The sequence below is a fragment of the Pleurodeles waltl genome, chromosome 5 (assembly GCF_031143425.1).
Source record: "Pleurodeles waltl isolate 20211129_DDA chromosome 5, aPleWal1.hap1.20221129, whole genome shotgun sequence".
Classification (NCBI taxonomy): domain Eukaryota; kingdom Metazoa; phylum Chordata; class Amphibia; order Caudata; family Salamandridae; genus Pleurodeles; species Pleurodeles waltl.
The window spans coordinates 1,846,022,165-1,846,049,176 of record NC_090444.1 but is presented as its reverse complement, the minus strand read 5'-3'; the positions used below and the strand labels follow the sequence as shown (position 1 = coordinate 1,846,049,176).

Sequence of the window (27,012 nt, the reverse complement as noted above, 5' to 3'; positions counted from 1 at the left end):
TCCACGCACACACACGTTCCCGTCCACGACTCAGCTGCTCACAAACTTCCGACTGCCCCGTGTGAGCGCCCTGGGGAGTCCCGCCCTCCTTGGAGAGAGTCCAGGGTGTCCCGCCCAGGCACACGCCCACCCGAGCGGAGCACCGCGCCTGCGCCAAGGGGGCTCCAAATTCAAACCGCAGCCGAGGCGCTGGCAGAGCCGTGCCAGAGGCCGGGAGGGACGGAGCGGAGAGCAGCTCAGTGCCGGGGAGTGACACCTGCTCCGGAGGACCCTGTTACAGTACTGCACCGGAGACCGAACCTAACCGAGCTGCACTAGAGCTGAGTCCCAGTACAGAACTGCACCAGAGACAGCCTGGGGCCCGAGAGCAGAGCCACAGTACTGCACCGGACACAGCCTGGGACACGAGAGCAGAGCCACAGTACTGCACCGGACACAGCCTGGGACACGAGAGCAGAGCCACAGTACTGCACCAGAGACAGCCTGGGACACGAGAGCAGAGTCTTAATACAGAACTGCACCAGACACAGCCTGGGACACGAGAGCAGAGCCACAGTACTGCACCAAAGACAGCCTGGGACACGAGAGCAGAGCCACAGTACTGCACCAGAGACAGCCTGGGACACGAGAGCAGAGCCACAGTACTGCACCAGAGACAGCCTGGGACACGAGAGCAGAGCCACAGTACTGCACCAAAGACAGCCTGGGACACGAGAACAGAGCCACAGTACTGCACTAGAGACAACCTGGGACACGAGAGCAGAGCCACAGTACTGCACCAGACAGCCTGGGACACGAGAGCAGAGCCACAGTACTGCACCAGAGACAGCCTGAGACACGAGAGCAGAGCCACAGTACTGCACCAGAGACAGCCTGGGACACGAGAGCAGAGTCTTAATACAGAACTGCACCAGACACAGCCTGGGACACGAGAGCAGAGTCTTAATACAGAACTGCACCAGACACAGCCTGGGACACGAGAGCAGAGCCACAGTACTGCACCAAAGACAGCCTGGGACACGAGAGCAGAGCCACAGTACTGCACCAGAGACAGCCTGGGACACGAGAGCAGAGCCACAGTACTGCACCAGACACAGCCTGGGACACGAGAGCAGAGCCACAGTACTGCACCAGACACAGCCTGGGACACGAGAACAGAGCCACAGTACTGCACTAGAGACAACCTGGGACACGAGAGCAGAGCCACAGTACTGCACCAGACACAGCCTGGGACACGAGAGCAGAGGCACAGTACTGCACCAGAGACAGCCTGGGACACGAGAGCAGAGGCACAGTACTGCACCAGAGACAGCCTGGGACACGAGAGCAGAGGCACAGTACTGCACCAGAGACAGCCTGGGACACGAGAGCAGAGCCACAGTACTGCACCAGAGACAGCCTGGGACACGAGAGCAGAGCCACAGTACTGCACCAGAGACAGCCTGGGACACGAGAGCAGAGCCACAGTACTGCACCAGACACAGTACTGCACCAGACACAGCCTGGGACACGAGAGCAGAGCCACAGTACTGCACCAGAGACAGCCTGGGACACGAGAACAGTCACAGTACTGCACGAGAGACAGCCTGGGACACGAGAACAGAGCCACAGTACTGCACCAGAGACAGCCTGGGGCACCAGAGCAGAGTCTCAGTACAGAACTGCACCAGACACAGCCTGGGCCACGAGAGCAGAGTGCCAGTACTATACCAGAAGTAACCGAACTGCACCAGAGACCGACCCGGGGCAGTAACCAAGCTGCACCAGAGACCGACCCGGGGCAGTAACCAAGCTGCACCAGAGACCGACCCGGGGCAGTAACCAAGCTGCACCAGAGACCGACCCGGGGCAGTAACCAAGCTGCACCAGAGACCGACCCAGGGCAGTAACCAAGCTGCCCCAGCGACTGACCTGGGGCAGGGAAGTACCCAAGCTGCACTACAGACAGCCAGTGGAAAGTATTGAGACAGCCTGAGGACAGTACTGCACCAGAGACAGGCAGGGACCTACGGGCGAGAGGGTACAGGAGACAGAGACGTCCCAGGGACCTAAGGCAGACGTACAGCTGCACAGAGAATGATTCACAGCGCGGACTTAGGTACACCTGCACAGAAACAGTTTAGGCGCTAGAGACAAACCACACCAGAGACAGCTGAGGGCGCTAGAGTCACCGCGGCATCAGAGTCCAGGTACAGCTGCTTCCGAGACGGCCTGGGCACCAGAGAGCAGCCTCGAGGCGCTATCCAAACAGCGCCCCGCCGCTCCGCCTCATGCTGCCACCTGGAGCCGCGGGAGGGCGCTGCAGGCTGCTGCCCCGGCAGAGGGTGTCCCGGAACCGGCCCTGACTCCGACCCAGCCGCAGCAGCATGGTGGACAGGGGCCCCGTGCTGACCTCCGCCGTGATCTTCTACCTGTCCATCGGCGCCGCCATCTTCCAGGCGCTAGAGGAGCCCAACCTGAAGAGGGCCACCGAGAGCTACCGCCTCAGCAAGGAGGACATCCTGCGCAAGCACAAGTGCCTGAGCAAGGAGGCGCTAGACGAGATCGTGGAGGTAAGGAGGCATGGCAGGAGAAATAGTATTTGTCTTTAACTCGGAAAGGGTTTCTTCTCGGTATACAGATTATTGTGAGGATGTGGCCCAGCGACCAGAGCTGCCGACTTTCGAGCTGGGCAACCGGGGACGAGTCTCGGCGCTGGCTCAGCATCCTGTGATTCTGGGCATATCAACATCCTGTGATTCTGGGGAAATCACGTAATCTCCATGTGCCTACAAAAAACGAATGTATCCTTGTGTAATGTAACTGATGCTCCTGTAAAGGGTGCCAATACATTCGGGTCAACTTCACGCTTTATAAAACTGCAAAAAAGCGTATTAAAAGTGAGAGGTTTTAAACCTGAACTGTGTTACATTCCTGTCCTCGCCCTGATGACAAGGCTTTTAGTGAACTAAGAGACAGATCAGGTGATGTATATACGTGACCTAGATTTTTATTATATATTAAGCAACATTGTCTGCTAGTAAATTAAACAGGAGAGGTTTTTGCACAACATACCTTCAGAGCTCAATACATATTTGAATGTGCTTTCATATGCGATAATGAAATAAAATATTTGCATAGGATCACACAACTCGGCCCGCAGGGAGGTTGGGTTTGGTTCCGGATTTTCCAGTTTCAAACTGTACAGTAAACGCTACTTAGATGGGTTTCTCTTTATGACGACGAAGGTTAGTGTTTTGTCTTTAATTCTTGCAGGTTGCGATTGGTGCGGGCAGAAGCCAAATTTTATTTTTGCCAATTTCACATATTTACCTAGTGGGGACCTTGCACTGGGGTGTAAGAGCAGATCACAACAAACACTTTTGTTTTTTTTCCGGCACAGGGATATTTGCTGGGGTTCACAGGGTGCTGAGCGAGGCTAGTATTTGAAGCTGCTTCCCTATGTTAAATGGTTGGCAGCTGTCCCATCTAGGTCACCTCTCAAGAAAGCTCGGCTGGTTTTGGGGTGATGGTTCGTAGAGGGCCGGCTCTGAGCCACAGCCAGGCACCTGCACCTTTAGTGCAGGGGTCTTCAATTCAAACTAGGGGGCAGCCCCCCTTGGGGGTGAGGCTTAACTGATTTTGGGGGGGTGGAGGGCAGACTCTACTGTGGCAAGCACTATAATACGTCATTTGCTAATCACGAGCTAGGAATGGATGGGGATGACCGAGCCACGTTGACATGTGAGGGAGTTTGGTTACAGCTGCAGAGAGTAGCATGGCGGAGAGGAGGGCTTGTGAGTACCTGGCTGAGCTTGTCCGACTTGGCCATCTCTCTTCTTTTCTCTCTCATATCCTTCTGCTGTTAGGGGGTGGTGGGTTCCCATCCATCACAGTCTAGTACAGTGATACTCAAAGAGCGGCCCCCAGGTCAAGAGCAGCACTGGGCTGCTGTTTATTCAACTCAGCACTGGCACTAAAAAATGTTAAATAAATGGGCAAGTATTTATTTGGAGTCGAATTGAAGTTAAAGAAAAGGAGTAACTAGGGTGTTCTGAAACTCTTAACTTTAGAAATACCTTAATTATTAAAGACATCTTGCAGCAAAAATACAAAAGTATGATCTGTGTTAAATTCAAACAGTGCATTTAAATAACCTGCAGAACCATTTCACCTTAGTACATATTATATCAGTGAAGTAAGAAGTATTTTTTTAAAGTGATAGTTTTCAAAAATGAATTTAGAAACTTTCATCCCCTTCCATCCTACACACCCTGACAACAGTGTGAACTGTGAACTAAAAGGCAAGTCAGTTGTTATGAGAACTCTTTGGGAGTGCTGGGTTTCTATAAACCATGAACAACATTATAGTTTATTAAATCAGACACAGAAGGTTTTTTACAGCATACATCCTGAAGACATATTTCAAGATTCTTATATGTGTGATGAAGAAAAAGGAAAAAAGGAGGTAAAGTGAAATTAAACATTTGCCTAGGATCACACAATATGGTTAAGTAGAGAAGCTGGGATTTATACCCAAGTTTCTGGATTCAGATTGGGCATTTCAGACCCTAGATGTATATGCTTCACTTCCTCTATACACACTTTACCACTACCCCTCCCCGCCCTACCCCCAGCCCTCCAACCACCACCACGCTGGCAGCAATGCGGCCGTCTGTCACATCAAAGACCAAACAGTGCGGCCCCTGGGAAAATATTTGTGAGTACCCATGGTCTAGTACATGACCTGAGTTCCCTACACAAGTGGCATGATCAAGGGCGCAGTAGCGGGGTTGGGTTTTTGGGGTGTTACACCCCCTAAAAAATGTATTATGCAGTAAATAGTTGGGTTCAAGTGTTTTCAGTCAGCAATGTGAAGTGTCAGTATGATTTCACATGGGATTTTATACATGCTGACACTGACAAAAAACACGCGAACTCTGTTTTGAAGGCCTTCAAAATGTTGATTAGTTTAAAAACTATTGCATTGTTAATACCCCTAACATTCCCCTCCCCCCGCCCCCAAGTCATACTGACCAAGCTATGCCCCTGGGCATGATAATTTTGCGAGCGGAGGAGTGCTTAATTCTGATATGAAGTTATGGTAGTTGATTGGTAGTGGTATGAGACGGTTGGTCACAATCTCACAGATGGTAACTTTGCACTACTGACAGCCCAAACAATGGTGCGCTAAGCAACTAGTATCTGAAAGTATAAGCAATCATTACTCAAAATGTGTGTCCTACATTACTAAGCCGGCGTAAGATGGAGGATGGACAAACCCCCTATGATGGGCTGTGTCTGTGTTTGTGGAGGGGCTGCATATCAGAGGATGTCGTTTTTCCACTATAAACTTTTTGTCTGTGGATACGTTTTCACTGGGACCATTCACTGCCTGGTTCCCCGGTTCTGCGGGCCTCATGAGGGCTTCATTGCTTTGAATGACTTCTGGTCTGTTCTCTTAGACAGACCCTGCATTGTGCTAGGGGGTTCCCTCCCACAGCTAGGATTAGGGGGGTTAGAGGTGGAATGGAGCAGCAGCTGCTGTTTGCATTCCACCCCTTCCCCCACAGTTTAAGGTTCAGATTATTGAGAAAGACTTTAGAAAATCTAGCAGTCACTGGCAGCTCAGAGGAGTCAGTATTTATGTTAATTGCTTGAAGGACTGTCAGGTTCTGTTGGTCATCCTTAAAGGGGGGGCTGGATCTGTTAATGCAGGTTGGCAAGCCATGTCTGTCGCCAGATTATCGGGCTCTATCGATGGATGCGGATTAGCAGGTAGGGCTCCCGGTGGGTGATGTGTGTGTGTAGTATCAGTTGTAACTGATTTACTTGCAGACTCCATTATTGCTGATTGGCAGTTGTATCTATTTTGGTGATTGGCATGCAGTTCAGACTTTAATTGACAGGCTGTGTTAATTGAAACTGATTGACAGCAGTGGAGTTGGTGTTTGACGAGTGGGATACAATATTGTAGGTGGCTGATTAGCGGCAGCAATGAAGGTGAACAAGAGTTGATGGTGGCTGGTTGGCACTAGTGATGATGGTTGAGCTGCAGACCGTGTGAATGGGGTCAATTGGCAGCAGTGATGATTGTGGCCTACAAGCATGCTACAATACTGATGGTGGCTGAAGAGCAGCAGTGATGATGGTTGCTGATGAACAATAGATGATGGCAAGTGATTGGTAGCAGTGATGATAGTGGCTGTTAGTGCTTGATGAGTGTTTGATGGTGCAGATGGTAGTTGATTGGTAGTGGTGATGATGATGGTGGCTGATGAGTGATAGATGGTGTGGATAGCGGCTGGTTGGCACTAGTGACGATGGTTGAGCTGCAGATGGTGTGGATGGTGGCTGATAGGCGGTGATAAGTGGTGATGATAGTGGCTGTTAGTGACTGATCAGTAGCAGTGATGATGGTGGCTGATGCGTAATAGATGATGCTGATGGTGGTTGATTAGTAGCAGTAATGATGGTGGTTGATTGGTGTGGATGGTGGTTTATTGGTAGCAGTGATGATTGTGGCTGAGTGATGGTGCAGATGGTAGTGGTGCTGATGAGCGATAGACGGTGCCAATGACAGCTGGTTGGCATCAGTGATGATGGCTGATAAACTGAAGACGGTGTGGATAGTGGTTGATTGGCATCAGAAATGATAGTGGCTGATAGTAACTGATCAGTAGCAGTGATGATGGTGGCAGATGGGTGAAGATGCTGCAGATGTTGGCTGCTTGGCACCAGTGATGGTGGTTGATTGGTAGCAGTGATGATGTGGTTGATGAGTGATTGATGGTGCAGATGGTAGTTGATTGGTAGTGGTGATAATGATGGTGGCTGATGAGAGATAAATAGTGCCAGTGGCGGCTGGTTGACACCAGTGATGATGATGATGGTTGATATGCAAACAGTGTGGATGGTGGTTGATGAGTGATTGATGGTAGTTGTTTGGTAGTAGTAGTGGTGGTGATGTTGGTGGCTGAGCCATAGATGGTGCAGATGGTGGCTGGTTGGCATAATTGATGATGGCTGATGAGCGGCAGACTGTGCCGATGGTGGATGATTGGCAGCAGTGATGATGGTGTCAATTGGTGAATGATCAGTAGCAGTGATAGATGGTGCTGATGGCAGATGGTTGGCACCAGTGATGATAATGTTGGTTGAGCTGCAGACGGTGTGAATGGTGGTTGATTGGTAGCAGTGATGATGATGATGGTTGAGCTGCAGACAGTGTGGATGGTATTTGATTGGCGGAGATGATGGTGGCTGGTGACTGATCAGTAGTAGTGATGATGGAGTCCGATGGACGATAGATGGTACAGATGACAGCTGGTTGACCTAATTACTGGTGGCTGATGAGCGGCAAACTGTGCCAATGGTGGTCGAGATAGCTGTGTGCTTTAGAAATCGATTGTATTGTATTCTGTTGTATTGTATTGACTGGCAGGGGTGATGATGGTGACTAGTGAGCAGCAGACAATGCCAATGCCTGATAGTTGGTGATTGCTGGCTAGTATGGTCCTTTGTCTAGGTCAAATTATGAAGTGCCCGCTGGTAACTCTCGTTGTGCCCACTTTGTGAGAGCCCAGTCTGCCCCCTGTTAGCCCCACCCGAGCTACCATCCAGAGTTCGTAAACAAATAATGTAAGGCATGGGCAATTGCCTTGTGCCTCCCACCTTCCATGGAGCCTTTTGGAAAGTGAACCTTCTTTTTATGTCCCCTCTGTCTGTTTCTCAATCACACACTTTATCTTGTTGTTCGATATTAATTTAGCAGAAAATGGATAGTAAAATACAAAGGTGGTTCAAACAGGGGTGCCTGAAGTATGTCTTGCCCAGGGCCCCCCAATCCTTAAGATGACACTGTTTTTACACTCGTCACTCAAGCACAGTTTTTGTCTATATCAAGAGTTGTTGCTCGTCTCAAACTTGCACCCACGCCTGGATTCTGCTGCAGCCGGGTTGTTTAATGCCAGGTGCCGATGCCAGCTGCGTGTTTCTTCTCCGAGCTGTGGATGTGCATAGTAATGCCCCCTTGTTGCTGCTGGCTGTATGGATGTGCATCGTAATGCCCGCTTGTTGCTGCCGGCTGTAAAGATGTGCATAGTAATGCCCGCTTGTTGCTGCCGGCTGTAAGGATGTGCATAGTAATGCCGGCTGTAAGGATGTGCATAGTAACGCCCGCTTGTTGCTGCCGGCTGTAAGGATGTGCATAGTAATGCCCGCTTGTTGCTGGCTGTATGGGTGTGCATAGTAATGCCCGCTTGTTGCTGCCGGCTGTATGGGTGTGCATAGTAATGCCCGCTTGTTGCTGCCGGCTGTAAGGGTGTGCATAGTAATGCCCGCTTGTTGCTGCTGGCTGTATGGGTGTGCATAGTAATGCCCGCTTGTTGCTGCCGGTTGTAAGGGTGTGCATAGTAATGGCTGTATGGGTGTGCATAGTAATGCCCGCTTGTTGCTGCCGGCTGTATGGGTGTGCATAGTAATGCCCGCTTGTTGCTGCCGGCTGTATGGGTGTGCATAGTAATGCCCGCTTGTTGCTGCCTGCTGTAAGGGTGTGCATAGTAATGCCCACTTGTGCTGCCGGCTGTAAGGGTGTGCATAGTAATGCCCGCTTGTTGCTGCCGGTTGTAAGGGTGTGCATAGTAATGGCTGTATGGGTGTGCATAGTAATGCCCGCTTGTTGCTGCCGGTTGTAAGGGTGTGCATAGTAATGGCTGTATGGGTGTGCATAGTAATGCCCGCTTGTTGCTGCCGGCTGTATGGGTGTGCATAGTAATGCCCGCTTGTTGCTGCCGGCTGTATGGGTGTGCCTAGTAATGCCCGCTTGTTGCTGCCGGCTGTAAGGGTGTGCATAGTAATGCCCGCTTGTTGCTGCTGGCTGTATGGGTGTGCATAGTAATGCCCGCTTGTTGCTGCCGGTTGTAAGGGTGTGCATAGTAATGGCTGTATGGTTGTGCATAGTAATTCCCGCTTGTTGCTGCCGGCTGTATGGGTGTGCATAGTCAGTGTAGGAGGATGTAAAACCAAGCTACTAGAAAAAACATGTCTTAAGAGAACGATTTTGAAACTGTCATCTCACCCTATTTGATATTGTAAACTATGTGTTACCTTGCTCTTCGAATTCTATGTACAGTGTAGCTTAAGTGACAGGTGTTTTACTGTCGGCTCTTTCGCTGTACAGCGCTCTGATACAGTGATGGTCATGTTTGCGCTCTATAAAAGATAATACAATACAAATATATGAAATGACTTACAAGCACTGTGTACTAAATGCAGACCGATTACTAAAGGCTACACATGCAGTTCTGGCTTCAGGGTTCAGAGTTAAGCCGCATAGCCTAGCACTGAACAGCTATGCCCCATCCACACCTCAGACTTGTTTTACTCCGCGCCCCCCCGAAATACATGCCAGCATTTCAGAAGGGGAAGGTGGGTGATATAAGTAAAGAGAATGTATTTCTTCCATTTACTTCAATTGAAGCGGAGGCAATTTTAGGCTGGAGACAGCCCAAATAAAGCCATTTTGGCTTCAAAATACTGGGGTCTCCTGCCTGAATTGAGTGTATTCTCATGTATGCACGAAGTACACCCCAATAGCTCGTTGTGAAACGCAAACACAACCTTTTATGCGCCGGTAAAGGGAGCTTCGACTGCCTTTTTAGGTCGAGCACGCAAGCGCTCTGACGTGTTGTAATCTATCGGTGGGCTTTTAACCACACCCATCACTATCACTCGTTCGTGGGCTTGCCTTTCAAAAATCCTTTATCATCATTGGTAAATGCTTTACGTGTGTCCCTCCTTGGGGGAGTTTTGTTACCACCTTTGCCATCCACCCCGTTACATAGATAATTGCACGTTTGCTGATACGTTATACAAGCGTACTTCTTTTACCTTTTGTGTCTCTCTCTCACGCTCGTGGTGGCTGTGGCGCTTTGAATTGGCTTGTTTACCTCAACTGTTTTACTTTTCATTTTCAATTTATGTGGCAAGAAAAGTGCAGTTACGAATTTACAACGCTAATAGCTCTAACTCAAGCTAACACAAGACCCATTGCATTGCAAATGCTTGTTCTAAATCTAATTTCTTTTATCGCCTGTTTCTTTTGGTCTGAAGTTCAATCTCTCACACAGCCAAGAATCACCTTTGCACTGTGATGATGGTAGATGGTGTCTTGTTTGTGCATCACACTTTCTGGTTCTTGTGCAAAGCGAGGATTGTTCGTAAATGGTGCTCCGTCTAGCTGGTAGGTGGGGGTTCACACAAATATGGCTTCATTAGAGGGTTTGGGCAATAGCAGCGCTGATTCAGTACCAGAATTGATCATACTGTAAGGCTGGGATGAGGAATTACGAAGAAATCGAGGGACAACTGTGGGTTTTACAGTTGAAATGTCCCGGGGTGTGGGGGCATTGTGGGAGGATATCTTTAATTTTTCTCATGTGATACTCCCAGCAGAGAATTAGGCCGGGTTGGGAGTTTAGGAGTAGCACAGTGGGCTTCTCCATACCTCCTGACCTGTTGTTTGCCCCTTGTCTATAGGAATGGTGTTTTGTGTGGTTTAATTTTCCCATACCGGGTGGTAGTGTATAACTGGCCCTTGCCTATGGCACAGGTGCTCTACATGGTTGGCTGGATCCACTCTTGTTGTCAGACTAGGATTTCCCCTCACCTATGGTAGAGGTGCTTTTATGCGGTTAACTGTCTCCGTTCTTCGAGTAAGGCTACAATTTTCCCTTCCCTATGGTAGTGGTGCTGCACATGGTTTCCTGTCTCCACTCTTGGTGTAAGGCTAGGGTTTCCCCTCACCTACGGTAGTGGTGTTGCATGTGGTTGGCTGTCTCACTCTTGGTGTAAGGCTACGATTTCCCATCTCCTATGGTAGTGGTGCTCTACGTGGCTGGTTGTCTCCACTCTCGGTGTAAGGCTAGGGTTTCCCCTTGCCTATGGTAGTGGTGTTGCATGTGGGTGGCTGTCTCCACTCTTGGTGTAAGGCTACGATTTCCCCTCTCCTATGGTAGTGGTGCTCTACGTGGCTGGTTGTCTCCACTCTCGGTGTAAGGCTAGGGTTTCCCCTCACCTACGGGAGTGGTGTTGCATGTGGGTGGCTGTCTCACTCTTGGTGTAAGGCTACGATTTCCCCTCTCCTATTGTAGTGGTGCGCTATGTGGTTGGCTGTCTCCACTCCTCTTGGTGCAAGGCTAGGGTTTCCCCTTGTCTATGGTAGTGGTGCACTACATGGTTGGACATCTCCACATTTGGTCCAAGAGCAGGGGTAGTGCTTTTGTACGTAATGCTAGCATCGGTCTTTCTGCATGGTGAAGTTTCTCCTCCTCGTTAAGTGCCCCTACATGCTGGGTAAGAGGTAGGAATTACCATTTAATAAGGCCAGGAGTGGTCATTGTGTACAGTAGTGTGTGTACTTTCTGTAAGGGTAGCGGTGGTCATTCTGTATTCAAGGATATCGTTTGTGTTAGGTGCATTTTATACTTGGTGAAAAGGTAGGAGTGGTCATTGTGGTGAAAAAAAAATTATATTCTCTAATGTTGTCACAGCCATCAGCTGCAAGGAATGGACATTACGCAGCATAAAGCAGCGCCTTTTGTAACAGTATTGCTTAATTATTTCATCATTTTTAAACTTGGTAACACTGTATGGGCAATGGTTGCACCACTTTAGTACAATTTTAACACCCAAATATAGCAGTATGGTGACCAGTCCAGCTATGCAAAGGGCCTTTCAGTCGTAGCAACATGTGTTGCTGCATTTTTAGTAACTTTTGAATCATGTAGGAAAGTGCCCTCTTTCTTGGCATGGTTACCCCCAGTTTCTGACTGTTTGTGTGTATGACTGTATTCACTGGGATCCTACTAACCAGGACCTCAGTGACTATGCTCTCTCTCTCTTCGAAACATGTTTACCAGACCCTTTTTCACCCCACAGTTGGCATACTGGTACCCCCATGTAAGTCCCTAGTATATGGTACTAGGTACCCAGGGCATTGAGGTACCAGGAGATCCCTATGGGCTGCAGCACGTATTATGCCACCCATAGGGAGCCCATGCAAAGTGGTTTGCAGGCCTGCCATTGCAGCCTGCATGAACGGGTGCATGCACCCTTTAACTACCGGGTCACTGTAAGTCACCCCTATGGCCGACCCTCCTACCCCAGAGGGCAGGGTGAAAGTACCTGCGTGAGGGCACCCCTGCAATAGCAGAGGTGCCCCCACGAACTCCAGCTCTATTTTCCTGGACTTTGTGTGTGTGGGGATGCCATTTTTGATACGTGTACTGGACATAGGTCTCTACCTATTTCCAGCTACATAATGGTAACTCCGATCCTAGGCATGTTTGGTATCAAACATTTCAGAATCATACCCCAATACTTTTGCAGGTATTGGTTGTATGATTCCATGCACTCTGGGGGCTTCTTAGAGGACTCCCAGCATTGCTACTACCAGTCTTCCAGGGTTTTCCAGGCAGCCCCAGCTGCTGCCACCCCTCAGACAGGTTTCTGCCCTCCTGCTACTAGATCTGCTCAAGCTTAGGAGGGTAGAACAAGGGATTTCCTTTGGGGAGGGGTGTTATACCCTCTCCCTTTGTAAATAGGAGTGACTGGCTTGGGAGAGGTAGCCTTCCCAAGCCACTGGTTTTGCTTTGAAGGGCACATTTGGTGCCCTCTGTGCATAAACCAGTCTACACTGGTTCAGGGATCCCCAGTCCCTGCTCTGACACGAAACTGGACAGTGGAAAGGGGAGTGACCATTCCCCTGTCCATCACCACCCCAGAGGTGGTGCTCGGAGATTCTCCAGAGGGGTCTCTGGGTTCTGACATCTTGTTTCTAAGATGAGCAGGGAACTCTGGGAGCATCTGAGTGGCCAGTGGCAGCAGGTGACGTCGGAGCCCTTCCCTGATAGGTGCTTACCTGGTTAGGTGAGCAGTCCCCCTTTCAGGTCTATTTAGGGGCTTCCTCTGGGGTGGGTCCTCGGATTTGGCTTACAAGATTGCAGCAGGACTCTTCTGCAACCTCTGCTTCGACTTCTGGCCCCCGGGACTGTGACTGGACTACACAGGAACCTACAAGCTGTAGATCCACGAGAACGACTCTTCTGCCAGCTTTGCAACCGTTCCCGCGCCATGCATCCTCAGAAGACTAACTCTTCAGCCTGCTCAAGAAGAAGGAATCTTCCTTCGGAGTAAAGGCATCACTCCCCTGTAACTACAGGTACCTGGCTGCATCGATGACCAGCTGCTTGGATCTTCCCTCCTCCTGAGTGGCGTAGGTCTAGCATCACGGGTGGTGGTCTGGAGAGTCTCCCCTTGTCCTCTCTACCAGATGTCGCACTTTGGTGGTGGTAAGTCCTTTCCACTCGACGCAAGACAGTACCACTGTGTCCTTTGCAGCTGCCAAGGCTTGTTTGCTTCACCTCCTCGGGGAACTTCGGGTGACGTGTAGCTCCAGTCCTAAGAACTCCCTCCTGCAACTCCTGGCCCTCTGCATGGCTGTAGTGCTGCATGAGCTGCTCCTGTGTCTCTGTCCTGTGGGACACTTGTGAGTGCTACCTCTGCTCCTGTGGGCCTTCTGTGATGCGGAGGGTCCCCTGTGACTCCCCCGCCTGGCTAGAGTCTTGCTGGACCCCAGTAGCACCTCTTTTTCTCCCACTGCAAATTTGCCTTTGCCAAGGCTTGTTGGTGGAACTCCTACTCCAACACCCGTCTGCAATCTTCATTGCAGCGTGGGACATCTGCTGCATCCAACAGGATCTCCTCTCCGGCTTCTGGGCTGCAGTGCTGACTTGTTCTTCATCACCGTCGACCAACTCCTGCATCTTCAGTGTGGTGGGTAGGGGCTCGTGCTCCCACTGGATTCTGTTGTGTCTTCTGGACGTGGTCCCCTCTCTCCACAGGTCTTCTTTCTTCTGGAATCCACTACTGGTTTTCTTGCAGCTTCTTCTGGGTGTCTTCTTTTTCTTATTTTCCTCCTTTTGGGTGGTTTGGGTTAAATCCAGTGATTTACACCTGCTTTCCTGGTTGCTGGGGGTGCTGTGTTACTTACCTCTGTGGTTTCCTAATACCCCCAGCTCCCCTCTACACAGATTACTTACCTAGGTGGGGGTACCTTGTTCGCATTCCATTTTTTTTGTATATGGTTTGTGCTCCCCTTAGGGTCACTATTGCTTATTACTATTTGCACTGTTTTCCAACCTTTTCTATGCCTATTTCTGATTGCTAGTGTATATATTTAGTGTATTACCACCTAAGGGTGTGTTACCTGTCTAATATTTGGTGGTGATTTGTGCCAAAATTAAAGTACCTTTATTTTTGTACAACTGAGTGTTTTCTTTCATGTTTAAGTGCTGTGTGACAACAGTGGTATTGCATGAGTTTTGCATGTCTCCTAAGCCTTGGCTGCTCATCCACAGCTACCTCTAGAGAGCTTGGCTTGTAGACACTGCCTACACTTCACTAATAGGGGATACCTGGACCTGGTATGAGTTGTAAGTACCTTGGGTACCCACCACACACCAGGCCAGCTTCCTACAAATCGTTTGAGATAGAAACATTTTTTTCTTTCTTAAAATCTGTAGATTATACAGCAGATGATAGATAGTGTGGCAAATCTATAATTAATCAAAAATCATCTCAGCCTCACAATTGCATAATTCCAGTGGCCCTGCCTATAGGGCAATCAGAGTCTGATGGGCTGGTCTGACAGATCAGGGTTTAAGACCAGATGGGCCTGTTTTTACTGTTGATGTCACTGATATTATGACTTTTTGTTTAGATATCTGCTTCACTAATGGGAGCTGCTTTTATTTTGGTGCCGGTGCCTATTTTTTCTTTTCCCAGTCCTATCCCGATCTTTGTTATGTATATCGTTTTCCACTCCCCCTAACTTATTTGGATTTCACGCTGTGCTGATTCGAGGTCCCTCAGTTGGGGTCTGCCTATGGCACCCAGCAGTCTTCGTTCACTCAACCATGATCCAGTAGGAAATGCTCTAGTTACTTACCAGTAATCTTCATTACTCCGAGTCCAAATCTTCCCCAATATAGTCCTAAGAGTCCCGCCCTCCCATCCCTTGTGAGTTGCTTATGTTTTGTTATTTATGTGGTTTTGCTTGGTACTACAGGATGTTTGGTGTGACTACTTCTCCTTTGTAGTGGCACCTCGGTGTTGGTAGCCATGTTGGGTGAAGTTTTTCTTTTCGGCTAGGGAATAATATCTGCTAGAAGGATATGGGATCTCACAAGTAGGGACTGGATTGGGGAAGATGGAGGAGGAGATAATGCTGAGTTTCAAAGCGCTACTCTTAAAGCACATGCACACTTGTGGTAGCCCTCACAGGGGCAGGCGGAACCTCTGACCTTCCGCAGCATCACACAGGCTCCAGGAAGTCCCTTTAGAAACCACGTGACACACTTGTATTCTCAGCATCCCCTCTCCAGCATCTTCCCTTGAAGGGGGTCACTTCACCTTTGAACCTAAAATGATAATGCGACGTACCCTAAAATACCAAACTGACTAAATGCATGGGTGCAAATGCTGCTCTAAGCTTGGGGGTGTAAATTCAACTACGACTGTCCGTTCCCTTTTTCATACTATGAAAGTACTATTGCTCTATGGCAATCTTGGATGGGCTGACTTCCTATCCGCCCCACCTACTCCCACTTGAATGTAATTACTATAATATTGTATCGTGTGAAACACAACTCCTGAACCTGCCTTTTCCTCTTTGTAGCTCAGAGTGGGAGCACAGCTGACTCTGTATTTACTTGTAATTATACCGCAAGGGCGCTGTAACTTCTGTGTTCACTGAATGCCCAGCCAAGCGGCCGTCTCCACCTGTCTTGCTACTATGCAGCTGCTGAGCCAAACTGGCAGGCTGGCCACCCGCTGCACCTCTCGGTGGCCGTGTGCAAACTCCGAGACAGTTGTAGTCGGGACCGCTAGAATTATGCGGGAGGAGAGGGCCAAATTATGCGCCAGGGTTCAGTAAACTATGCAGCAAGAACAATCTAATTATGCAGCATAATGTGACACATTTTGTAATAGTATAACTTGATTGTTTTGTCACTTTAAAACTTGGTAACTCTTTACGGGCATTGCTTGCACCTCATTAGTACCAGTTTAACACCCAAATGTAGCAATAATCAATAGAAAGGAAACAAGTCTATCTTTATAAATGACCTTTCACTGCGCAACAACACGCCACTGCAGTTTTATTAACCTTTGAACCGTTTGAGCTGGAAAACATTTTTGGGGGTTAAAATCAGCAAATAATGTGGCAGATGATGGATTATGTGACAAATGTGGTAAATCTTTAATTATGTGAAAATCACAGCACAATTGCATAATTCAGCCCACAACACAACAAACAAGGTAGTGACCCTACACTGGAGCGCGTGATACGTTCACCACAAAATGGCTGCAGGAGTCCAGAGCAACCTGTCGTTTGTAGGTGAGGGTTCAGGGTGCAATGGTGACAAACAGGTGCCAGGCCCAAAGACGCGGAATCATTTGGGTCCCGTTTATTCCACAACCCATTACATTTTACAGACGGTGTGGCAGGTTATCCGGAGTTAGACTTGACATGAATGCCCACAAGGATACACTAGGATACCCCACAATGGGCACACGCACCTAATGTGAAGAGAAATTCCCCCAAAAGTTCCTCTCAGAACCCACAGTACTGGTCGAGGCTCCTGCTTTGGGGACACAGTGTCCTGCTGGCCCAGACCCACCCCATACCCTTTCATCCATGGGGACTTGCAAACGTTTCCCAGGCGCCACCAAGTTTGGTCTCTGGTGTGACTGAGGGTCACATTGTTGCAAGGAGGGTGGCAGTCTTAGGGAAGGCGGTGGAACGGTAAGCTGAGCATGTACATCTAGTAGCTGAGCTGCACAACGCGAAACCAAAAAACCTGGGATTAACCCCAGTTTAACCACTTTACCAAACCGTGTGATCCTAGGCAGTTGTTTGATTTCACTTGCCCTCCTTTTTCTTCATTATCACATAAGAGGGCCTCAAACACATGACTTCAGGATGCACACTTTACTGTGTGTGACTTAATAAACGTTCATGTAGAATAGGAGCCCAGGTCACCGTAAGCGTGCGCGCGACTGACTTGCCTCTTAGTTCGCTACTGGCAATGTCAGGGCTGGGGAAGAATGAATGTTTCTTAATTCATTTGAAAACTGTTACTTTAAAAAATATTTTGCAATGAACTGATCTAATCTGATGTACTACGGTGAAATGGTTCTGCATTTGTTAATGAAATACACTTTATGAATTGTGAAGAGACCTTGTCATATTTTCACACTTTTGCTGCAGGATGGCTTTGAAAATGAAGGTGTTTCTAAAGTTAACTTTCTTTAACCTCCATTAACCTTTAAATGAAGGCGTGCCTGTTTATTCGTTTCTTTAATGTTAGTGCTGAGTGAACAGCTGCCCAGCGCTGCTGCTGCTCAGGGGCCGCATGTAAGGGTCTGGAGGGCCGCACGTGGCCCCCGGGCCCTACTTTTAGTATCCCTGCTTTAGTGTCCGCAGACCCCCTTCTGAATCATTACTGAAATGTGGGGACCCCCGCTGAGCCGTTAGTAGAAGTTAGACACCTGATTTCTATTATTTAAACCTCAAAACAAAATGAGGATACAGAAGGAGGTATACATGAAACACACATGACGAAATATTTAATTCGCAAGCTAATATGGAAAACTTTTCATGGGAAGATTGTATCTTTCTAATTTTTTTAAAAAAATCTAAAAGGCCGGCCGATATGCTACACTCTGCCATAATCACTTTTTTCCTTTTTGCTTCTAATGCATGTTCTTTCGTCGGCATTTCAACTGAGGCGCCCATTACACCTGCTATAATTCTGTGTGCTGTTTTTGCGCTCCTTCCACAAATCAAGCCAGGATCTAAACTTAATTTTTAGCCGCCAGGTTCAAATTCCAACACTTTTATGGACGTTTTTAAGTCTTCAATTTTAAGATCTATATGTATATTTATATTTCCTGAACGACTTCGGCCCTTACAGCTCTGAGGAGCACAGGTTAAGATCAGCAGGTCTAAGTGGCCACCATCAGGGAAACGGTGGCACCCTCCTTCCCTGTAAACCAAGACCTGCAAATAATGCTTACTTTAAAGCTTCAGTGTCTACATAGCCGTGCAGAGCAAAACCATGCAACTCACAAGCACGGATACCCCCAAAGGTCCACAGGCGAGCTGGCACCTTGCATTGAATTAAGCAAGACACTCGGACATTGGCCTCTCACTGGGGCGGCGGGAGAAGGAAGCTGGCGAGCTGGGCTTGGCACCGTGTCACTGGGGGAGAAGGATGCTGGCGAGCTGGGCTTGGCACCGTGTCACTGGGGGAGAAGGATGCTGGCGAGCTGGGCTTGGCACCGTGTCACTGGGGCTGCGGGAGAAGGAAGCTGGCGAGCTGGGCTTGGCATCGTGTCACTGGGGCGGCGGGAGAAGGATGCTGGCGAGCTGGGCTTGACACCGTGTCACTGGGGCGGCGGGAGAAGTAAGCTGGCGAGCTGGGCTTGGCACCGTGTCACTGGGGCGGCGGGAGAAGGATGCTGGCGAGCTGGGCTTGGCACCGTGTCACTGGGGGAGAAGGATGCTGGCGAGCTGGGCTTGGCACCGTGTCACTGGGGGAGAAGGATGCTGGCGAGCTGGGCTTGACACCGTGTCACTGGGGCGGCGGGAGAAGGATGCTGGCGAGCTGGGCTTGGCACCATGTCACTGGGGGAGAAGGATGCTGGCGAGCTGGGCTTGGCACCGTGTCTTCTTTTGGGGTCTGGTAAAGCATAGTGGTCGCTGCGCTCGTAGCTCTTCTCCGGGGTGCTGGTAGTAGCAGGGGCAGTTTTTCACTGGTTCATGACTCTCTCAATGATACCTCTGCCTCGAAGTTGTGAGATGACTGTGCTGCTGGTCTCTGCACGTCAGACCCAGGTCTTTGCCACATTGCTCTTGGGTGTCCGCCACGCTGTAAGGGCACCACTGCTTAGGTAGGTGGCGTGCTTAGCAAAGGCGCTAGGGCACAGTGGCCAGAAGTGCTCTGGACCCTGTCACCATGCTCTAGGGAGCCGACCACGCACCACCTCTTAACAAAGGCTGTTTATCCACGGCCACGGTGGCCATAAGTGCTCTAGGGAGCCCACTACGCTCTAAGTGCACCACTCCCTTAGCAAGGGTCTGAATGTCCACGGCCAAAGTAGCCAGATGTTCTCGGACCGTGCCCTCGTGCTCTATAGAGCCCAGCATGGACCACCTCCTAACAAAGGCTGTATGTCCACGGCCAAAGTAGCCAGATGTGCTCAGACCGTGCCCTCGTGCTCTATAGAGCCCAGCACGGACCACCTCCTAACAAAGGCTGTATGTCCACGGCCACAGTAGCCAGAAGTGTTCGGACCGTGCCGTTGTGCTCTAGGGAGCCCAGCATGGACCACCTCCTAACAAAGGCTGTTAGACTTTTTATCCTTAGCGTGGTCTCCCTTAACTTTTTGCCTCTGTTTCCCAGGTTGTTGATGTGTGCTGGACTCTGATTTTGCTGTTTTTGTTACTCTGGGCACTTTGCCACTGCTAACCAGTGCTAAAGTGCAAGTGCTCCTTTACAAAATGTGTATGTAATTGGCTTATCCATGATTGGCATATTTGATTTATTATTAAGTCCCTAGTACAGTGCACTAGAGGTGCACAGGGCCTGTAAATCAAATACTACTAGTGGGCCTGCAGCACTGGTTGTGCCACCCACATAAGTAGTTCTGTAATTATGTCTCGGACCTGCCAATGCAGTGTCTGTGTGTGCAGTTTTAACTGTAAATTTGACTTGGCAAGTGTACCCACTTGCCAGGCCTAAACCTTACCTTTTCTTACATGTAACACATGTCTAAGGTAGGCCCTAGGTAGCCCAAGGGCAGGGTGCAGTGTATGGTTAAGGTAGGACATATAGTAATGTGTTTTATATGTCCTAACAGTGAAATACTGCTAAATTCGTTTTTCGCTGTTGCAAGGCTTGTCCTGCTCATAGGTTAACATGGGGGCTACCTTTTAAATTTGATTAAAGTGTAGATGCTCTTTGGGAGCAGATGGACATGTGGAGTTTGGGGTCTCTGAGCTCAACATTTAAAAATACATCTTTCAGTAAAGTTGATTTTAAGATTGTGTGTTTGAAAATGCCACTTTTAGAAAGTGAGCATTTTCTTGCTTATACTATTTCTGTGATTCTGCCTGTTTGTGGATTCCCTATCTGGATCAGTTTGACAGGTGGGCTGGTTGCACCTCGCACTAGAGAGTGACACAAAGGGAGCTGGGGTGTAGTCTGCATTTCCTGATGAGCCATCTGTGCTAGGAGGGAGGGGAGGTGTGGTCACTCACACCTGAAAGGGCTGTGCCTGCCCTCACACAATGCTGTCTCCAACCCCCTGCTGAGTGTCTGGGGCCTGGCCTGGGCAAGGCAGGATTTCACATTCAAGAGAGACTTTGCTTTGAAGTAGGCCTACTTCAAAGGAGAAATTGGGTATAAGAAGGGCACCCAAAACCACAGACTTTAGAACACTTCTGGATACCAAGAGGAACCTCTGCCTGGAGAAGAGCTGAGGAAGAAGAGCTGCCCTGCCTGTGGCTGTGCTTTGCGGAGCTATCCTGCAGTTGCTACTTCTGCCAGAGTAAGAGGGCAAAGACTGGACTTTGTGTGCCTTCTATCTTCTGAAAATCACCAAGGGCTTGATTTAGAGCTTGCCTCCTGTTGTTTGAAGTCTCAGGGACAGCAAAGACTTCTCTCTGCCAGCACCTGGAGTCTCTGGAGACTCTGCCCTGTGGTGCCCATCCAGTTCCTGGGATCCTGAAAGGAGAAGCTGGCAGCCTAAGAGGAAGAAATCCACCCACAGAAGGGAAAAGATCGACGCAACTCCAATATGCAGCTGAAAAATCGATGCGCGCCTGCAACGAAACCGAAGAATCGACGCAGGGAGCTGGAGAAATGATGTGCAGCATTGCTGACGGAGGCTGGTGAGATCGCATCCCACGCTGCATGTTTTTCAGATCATCGTGCGGCTGGATTTCCGACGCAAGTACCACTGGGCGTGTAAAAAACCAACGCTGGGCCTGCCCGGACCCGAGAGTGCTGACCGGATCGACGCATCGCTCTCCTGCGGAGAGAAGAAACGACGCGCACCGACCCAACGAAAGGAGAAACGACGCAAGGTCCGGCTCGTGAGTGGAATCGATGCATCGCAATGCCCTTTTTGACGCACACTCGCCCTTGCGGGATTATTTTTGACACACCCAAGGTACATTTTCACGCTAACAGTGTTAGTGTGTGTTTAAAACTACATGAAGACTCTTTGCTTTTTAATTGATAACTTGACTTATGTATTGTGGATTTTTTTCGTTTTGGTCTTGTTTTGTTTAGATAAATATTCTATATTTTTCTAAACCTGTGTTGTCATTTTGTAGTGTTTTCATTAAGTTACTGTGTTTGTTGGTACAAATACTTTACACCTAGCACTCTGAAGTTAAGCCTACTGCTCGTGCCAAGCTACAAAGGGGGTAAGCAGGGGTTCGCTGAGGGTGATTCTCTTTTACCCTGAGTAGAGTGAGGGTCCATGCTTGGACAAGGGCTAACCTGTCTGCCAACCAAAGACCCCATTTCTAACAAAGGCTGCATGTCTACGGCCACAGTAGCCAGAAGTGCTCGGACCGTGCCCTCGTGCTCTAGGGAGCCCACCACCTCCTAACAAAGGCTGTATGTCAGCGGCCACAGTAGCCAGAAGTGCTCGGACCGTGCCCTCGTGCTCTAGGGAGCCCACCACCTCCTAACAAAGGCTGTATGTCAGCGGCCACAGTAGCCAGAAGTGCTCGGACCGTCCCCTCGTGCTCTAGGGAGCCCACCACTTTTGTAACAAAGGGTGTTCGTCCACAGCCACAGTGGTAATACGTGCTCTGGACGTAGCACTTTGTCCCTGGGTCCGCACCACTCCCTGGGCGGGTAGCGCTCTTGGTGGAGCAGCCCTGGTTACATCCTTTGGGATATGAGAGCCAGTGTGCATGAATCCTTCCTGGGCTGGGATGGGGCCAGGCCTCCCTCTGTCTCCATGCCACGCTAGTCCTGGATGATTGCGCGGCTCGTTGCTGCCTGCTTACTGGGAGTCTGCCAAGACTAGAGGACAGGCCTGCCTAGCCGAGTTAAGTCAAGGGGTTCCGCAACACGATGAAATGTGATACTTCCCTGGCCCAGTGTGCACAGCCATGCTTTGTGACCTAGATGTGCCCTATAGTGCGTGTACCCGCGCTCCTTACAACCAGCTGTTGCAAGCCCGAGAAGAAAGGCGGCGTCTGAAGCCTGCACAAAGGTCATTGTCGAATGCGAGCCTTCAAGAGGGGGCCACGGTGGAAGCTGTGTGGCCCCCGCTATCCATCACGCATTGCCACAGACTCCTTGGGTCACAGCTGCGCCTACCAGCTGGACAGCAGGCCTCGGAGCACTGCTAGAACGGGCGGGGCGGTCTCGGAAGGCCTTTAGGACAGAGCTTTCCAAAGCACGGGGGACGTACTGCAAGACGTGGCAGCTTGTGGCGCAAACCTGGGCGTGTGTTCTTTAATTTATATATTAAATCTGTATGTCCTCTCATTGACTGAAATGCCAGTTTATGGTTTCTCGTCAGTATCCTATGCAGATGACACGCGGATCATCTCCTTCTCCAATCAAACTGATAAGACCTCCAGCCATCTCAGAAGCTGCCTAAAGGAAGTGTCCGATTGCATGGCAGCTAGCAGCCCGAGACCGAATGGGGAGAAACTGAGGTGATGGTGGTGGAAAACTACCCAGGGAGGTGGCTAGATCTGAACTGCCCGGGTTTTCTGGGCAATCAACTTATCTTTAAATCAGAGGTTAAAAAAAAGCCTGGGACTATGGCTTGATATCAAGATGACAATGGAAAATCAAATTTAAAAAAACAGCTTTGACATGTTAAGGACCTTGAGAAGGACACTGGAATGGCTACCAAAATCCTCGGAGGTTCGTGGTGCAGGGAGAAGACACTTCCCGACTAGACTATGGAAACCGCCTGTACCTGGATAGCCCCAAGTTGGTCATAAAAGACTCAAGTTAACCAAAACGCTGCTGCTCATTTATTGCTGAAAGTACCTAAATGCCAATCTGTAATTATAGCGCTAGGCAACTTGCAGTGGTTACTAGTGACTAAAAGAATACATTTGAAGGTACTGTGTATGGCTCATCGACTGATGTAGCAGTAAGGTCCCAGATTATCTAAAAAAATGTCTCACCCCTTATGACCTCAGTAGATCGCTGCGTTCCACTAACGAAAAATTGTTCAAAGTTCCCAGGATTAGGAAATCTAGGAGTGCGAGACTCAGTTTTGCGTTCCTGGTCCCCAAGCTGTGGAACGCTCTCCCTGAGTCGGTAAGGAAAACTGAGCCAGAAGCAAAATTCAGAGTGGTGTTAATCTGTTATGTTCTAACTTTCTTGATGTAGCCTATACACCTGATCTGTTTAGCCCTTAAGGGTAGCTATGCGCCTTAAAAATCGAAAAGAATAAAATAATTGAGATGTCTGCGTTAAATGTTGCGTTTTGGGGTAAGTGTGCTTTGTCATTTGTTCTTTGCACACACAAATGCAGTGTATGTAGTAAAACCTTTCAGGCACAACCTGGAAATACGAACTTTACAAATTCTTACGCTACTTCTAAAGTCTGCGTGCCAACTCGTATTCCTTTCTCTTCTAAGAAGGATTCATTGGTGCCATTCTACATTGAGTGACCTCAGCCATAAGGCAGTAGAGCGCTGTGCAGGGTCAAAGGCAGAGATGCAGTTGAGGTGTGACTGGAGAAGGCGGCTTCTGGGCGCTGGCCGCACAAGGGTAGCCCTCTGTAATGGAGTAGGAGCGTCACCCCACTGCTGAAAGGCAGAAAAATAAAACGATAATAAAAGTATTTGAAAAATTTTCCACTTCAGTCCGCTGAGTCTAGGGTGGGCCATCCTCTGCATCAGGGGGAGGAGGAGTATTCAGTGCATTCTAAGCGCGCATGTCAGTTTCACCGGCTGTTTTAGGCCAGCCAAACCGACATGCGCACTTAGAAATCTCCATCGGGCTGTGCTGCACAGCCGGGTGGAGAACCAGTACAGTCTCCCAGTCCTTCACTCAGTGGCCTTTCAGACTGCTCAGGTCAATCCCGGTGCTTCTTTCATGCTGGGTAACCGCATTAGAAAAGCATCTCGATTGGGTGGGCGGGAGCAAGCAAAGAAGCACTGAGGCGGCGGGACTATAGGAACACGGAGGGCTGGCAGTGGCAGGTAAGTCCTTTTTTTTTTTTTTGTGTTTTTTTTTTGTGTTTTTTTTTATTATTATTTTTTTAAAATTTATTTTTTAAAAATGTTTTATTCACCCCTTTCCCCCACTCCATGCGCTGCCCCACCAAGCCTTCCTGGCAGCAGCTGTCACTGTGGTCATAGGTGTCTTGTATGTATCAGAACCTAAATGGAGTTTTCACTCACGTCTGGATACTCAGCCTGTGCTATAGAGCAGCCTTGACCGGACTATTTGGCAAAACCATGTACTAGGGCAGTGCATCTGGGGACATTTTAAGGTTAGTGGATGCAAACCTCTATGGGATCTGTGCCCTAGAGACATCGGGCAGATCCAGGGGCATCAGAGGGACCCAGTCTGAGTGGTCTGCTGCTAAGGAAAGGTCACTCCACCCGACTTTGAAGGAAGTGTGCCACCTCACTCCAGAAGAACCAGTGGTTGCAACTGCCCCGTCTGTCCCCCTGGTCTGCCATTTATTTATTTATTTATTTATTTTTTGTTACTTTTAAAAACTTTATTACTCTTATACTTTGCAGAATTATTCTCTACACTTCTGTATTTTCCCCAGGACAAAGGCGAGTGTGGTGATGTCATTGGGGAGGTCAAAGGGCATCTGATGCCACTGATGGTAGTATTGCCACCAAGGCCCCCGTGCAAGGGGGAGAATGTTATAAAATGGCCCTTACTCTTACAAACTAAGTGTACTAGGAAAAAAACACAATGCCAGGAGTGCAGTGCTCTTGACAAAGGGGTCTGACCGCAGGCAGTGGAGAGTCTTTGGCAAGGGCAAGAAATTCCTCATTATTGGACTTGGAGAAGAGCAGGGGAGGGATAGGAAATCTCCCCGGTGGAGGGGCCATGTGCGTTTTGATTTTATTGAAAAGGATTTATATAGCGCTATGTCACCAAAGCAGTATTAGAGCGCTTTAAAAAAAAGAATGAGTGGAACTCATGAGTAAAGAGTTACCAGAGATAGGCTTAAGGGGGTGCAGGAGGCAGTGGGATGGAGAGGGTCAGGAATAGACAAAGTGGGAGCAAGGGATGGCCTAAAACAATACAGTCTGCACAAAAACATACATGTCCAAATATCTAGTCCCTGTTGTGACATTCATGACTGTTAGACTATTCTAGATTCCAAATCCATGTTGGAGTTGTAATGATCTGATCTGCCAAGCCCTGAAGAAGTTGGGGCCAGATGTATGAAACTTTTGAACGGTCACAAACGGTCCGGTTCGAAAAACCGGGCCGTTAGCGACCGCTAAAAAGCACTCTGGCATGAACAAAGCCCTATTTGCGATTCAGTAAGCTATTACTGAACCGCAAATCGGATCTGTGATTCGGTATTAGGAAGGTGCATCTCAAGGTGGTCCATTCCTAATAGCGACTCCCAGTGTATATGTGAATGTTTTGCGACCGAAATGGGGTCACAAAACATTCAAAGTTTACCACCAACTCCAAGTTGGTGGTAACCCATTCACAAATGGGCAAGGGTCCCCAAAGCACTCCTTCCTCTTTGTGAATGTTTGTAAAAACAGTTTTTTAAGAGCAGGCAGTAGTCCCACAGACCACTGCTTACTCATTTTTATTTTTGAAACGCATCCCATTTTTCTTTAAGGAAAACAGGCTGTATTTTTTTTTTATTTTTTTTTTAACTGCTTTATTGAAAAGGCAATCACAGACACCCCTTTAGTTTGTTCTGTTAGGTAATCGCAAACGCAGAGATACATACATCTGGCCCTTGGTCTTTAGGCTTTTCTGAGGAACAAGATGTTCAGTGCTACTCAAGTGCTGTGAATTCTAATACTTTGAAGCAATGCATAGCAGGGATTATTTCAAGGCTTGAGAGTGTTCCCAGGGTGAGAGGCCGTACTCCGCGACTGTCTCACTCCTCCTGATATGGACAGGAGGTCTGCTAGGGACCCGAGTCTGCCAGAATCAGGAGCTTTGTAAGTCAGGCAGCAAGCTTTGAACTTCACTATGCCTCTAGTGAAGCTGGACAAAGGAAAGTGGAGTGACCACTCCCCTGACCAGTACCACCCAGGGGAGGGGCCCAGAGCTCCTCCAGTGTGTCCCAGACCTCTGCCATCTTGGAAACAGAGGTGTTGGGGGCACACTGGACTGCTCTGAGTGGCCAGTGCCAGCAGGTGACATCAGAGACTCCCTCTGATAGGCTCTTACCTTTCTTGGTAGCCAAACCTCCTTTTCTGGCTATTTAGGGTCTCTGCTTTGGGGAATTCTGCTCTGCATCTCCCTCTTCGACTTCTACCAAGGATCGACCGCTGACTGCTCCAGGACACCTGCAAAACCACAACAAAGTAGCAAGACTACTACCAGCAACATTGTAGCACCTAATCCTGCCGGCTTTCTCAAACTGTTTCCTGGTGGTGCATGCTCTGGGGGTCGCCTGCCTTCACCCTGCACCAGAAGCACAGAAGGATTCTCCTGTGGGTCGACTGAATCTTCCTCCTGCTAACACTGGCACCAAAAGACTGCATCACTGGTCCTCTGGGTCTCCTCTCAGCATGACGAGCATGGTCCCTGGAACACAGCAATTCTGTCCAAGTGACTCCCACAGTCCAGTGACTCTTCAGTCCAAGTTTGGTGGAGGTAAGTCCTTGCCTCCCCATGCTAGACTGCAAACCTGTGTACTGCATGATTTGCAGCTGCTCTGGCTTCTGTGCACTCTTCCAGGATTTCC

The 27,012-nt window shown here is 49.1% G+C and overlaps 1 protein-coding gene across 1 annotated transcript in view; it reads left to right on the top strand.

Annotated features, from left to right (window-relative positions):
- Window positions 1-2,366: 2,366 nt before the first annotated feature.
- Window positions 2,367-27,012, top strand: part of KCNK5 (potassium two pore domain channel subfamily K member 5) — a 124,431-nt gene continuing 99,785 nt past the window's right edge. The window contains exon 1 of the mRNA XM_069236330.1: window positions 2,367-2,552. Coding sequence (XP_069092431.1) covers window positions 2,367-2,552 — 186 coding nt within the window. The remainder of the gene's footprint in view (window positions 2,553-27,012) is intronic.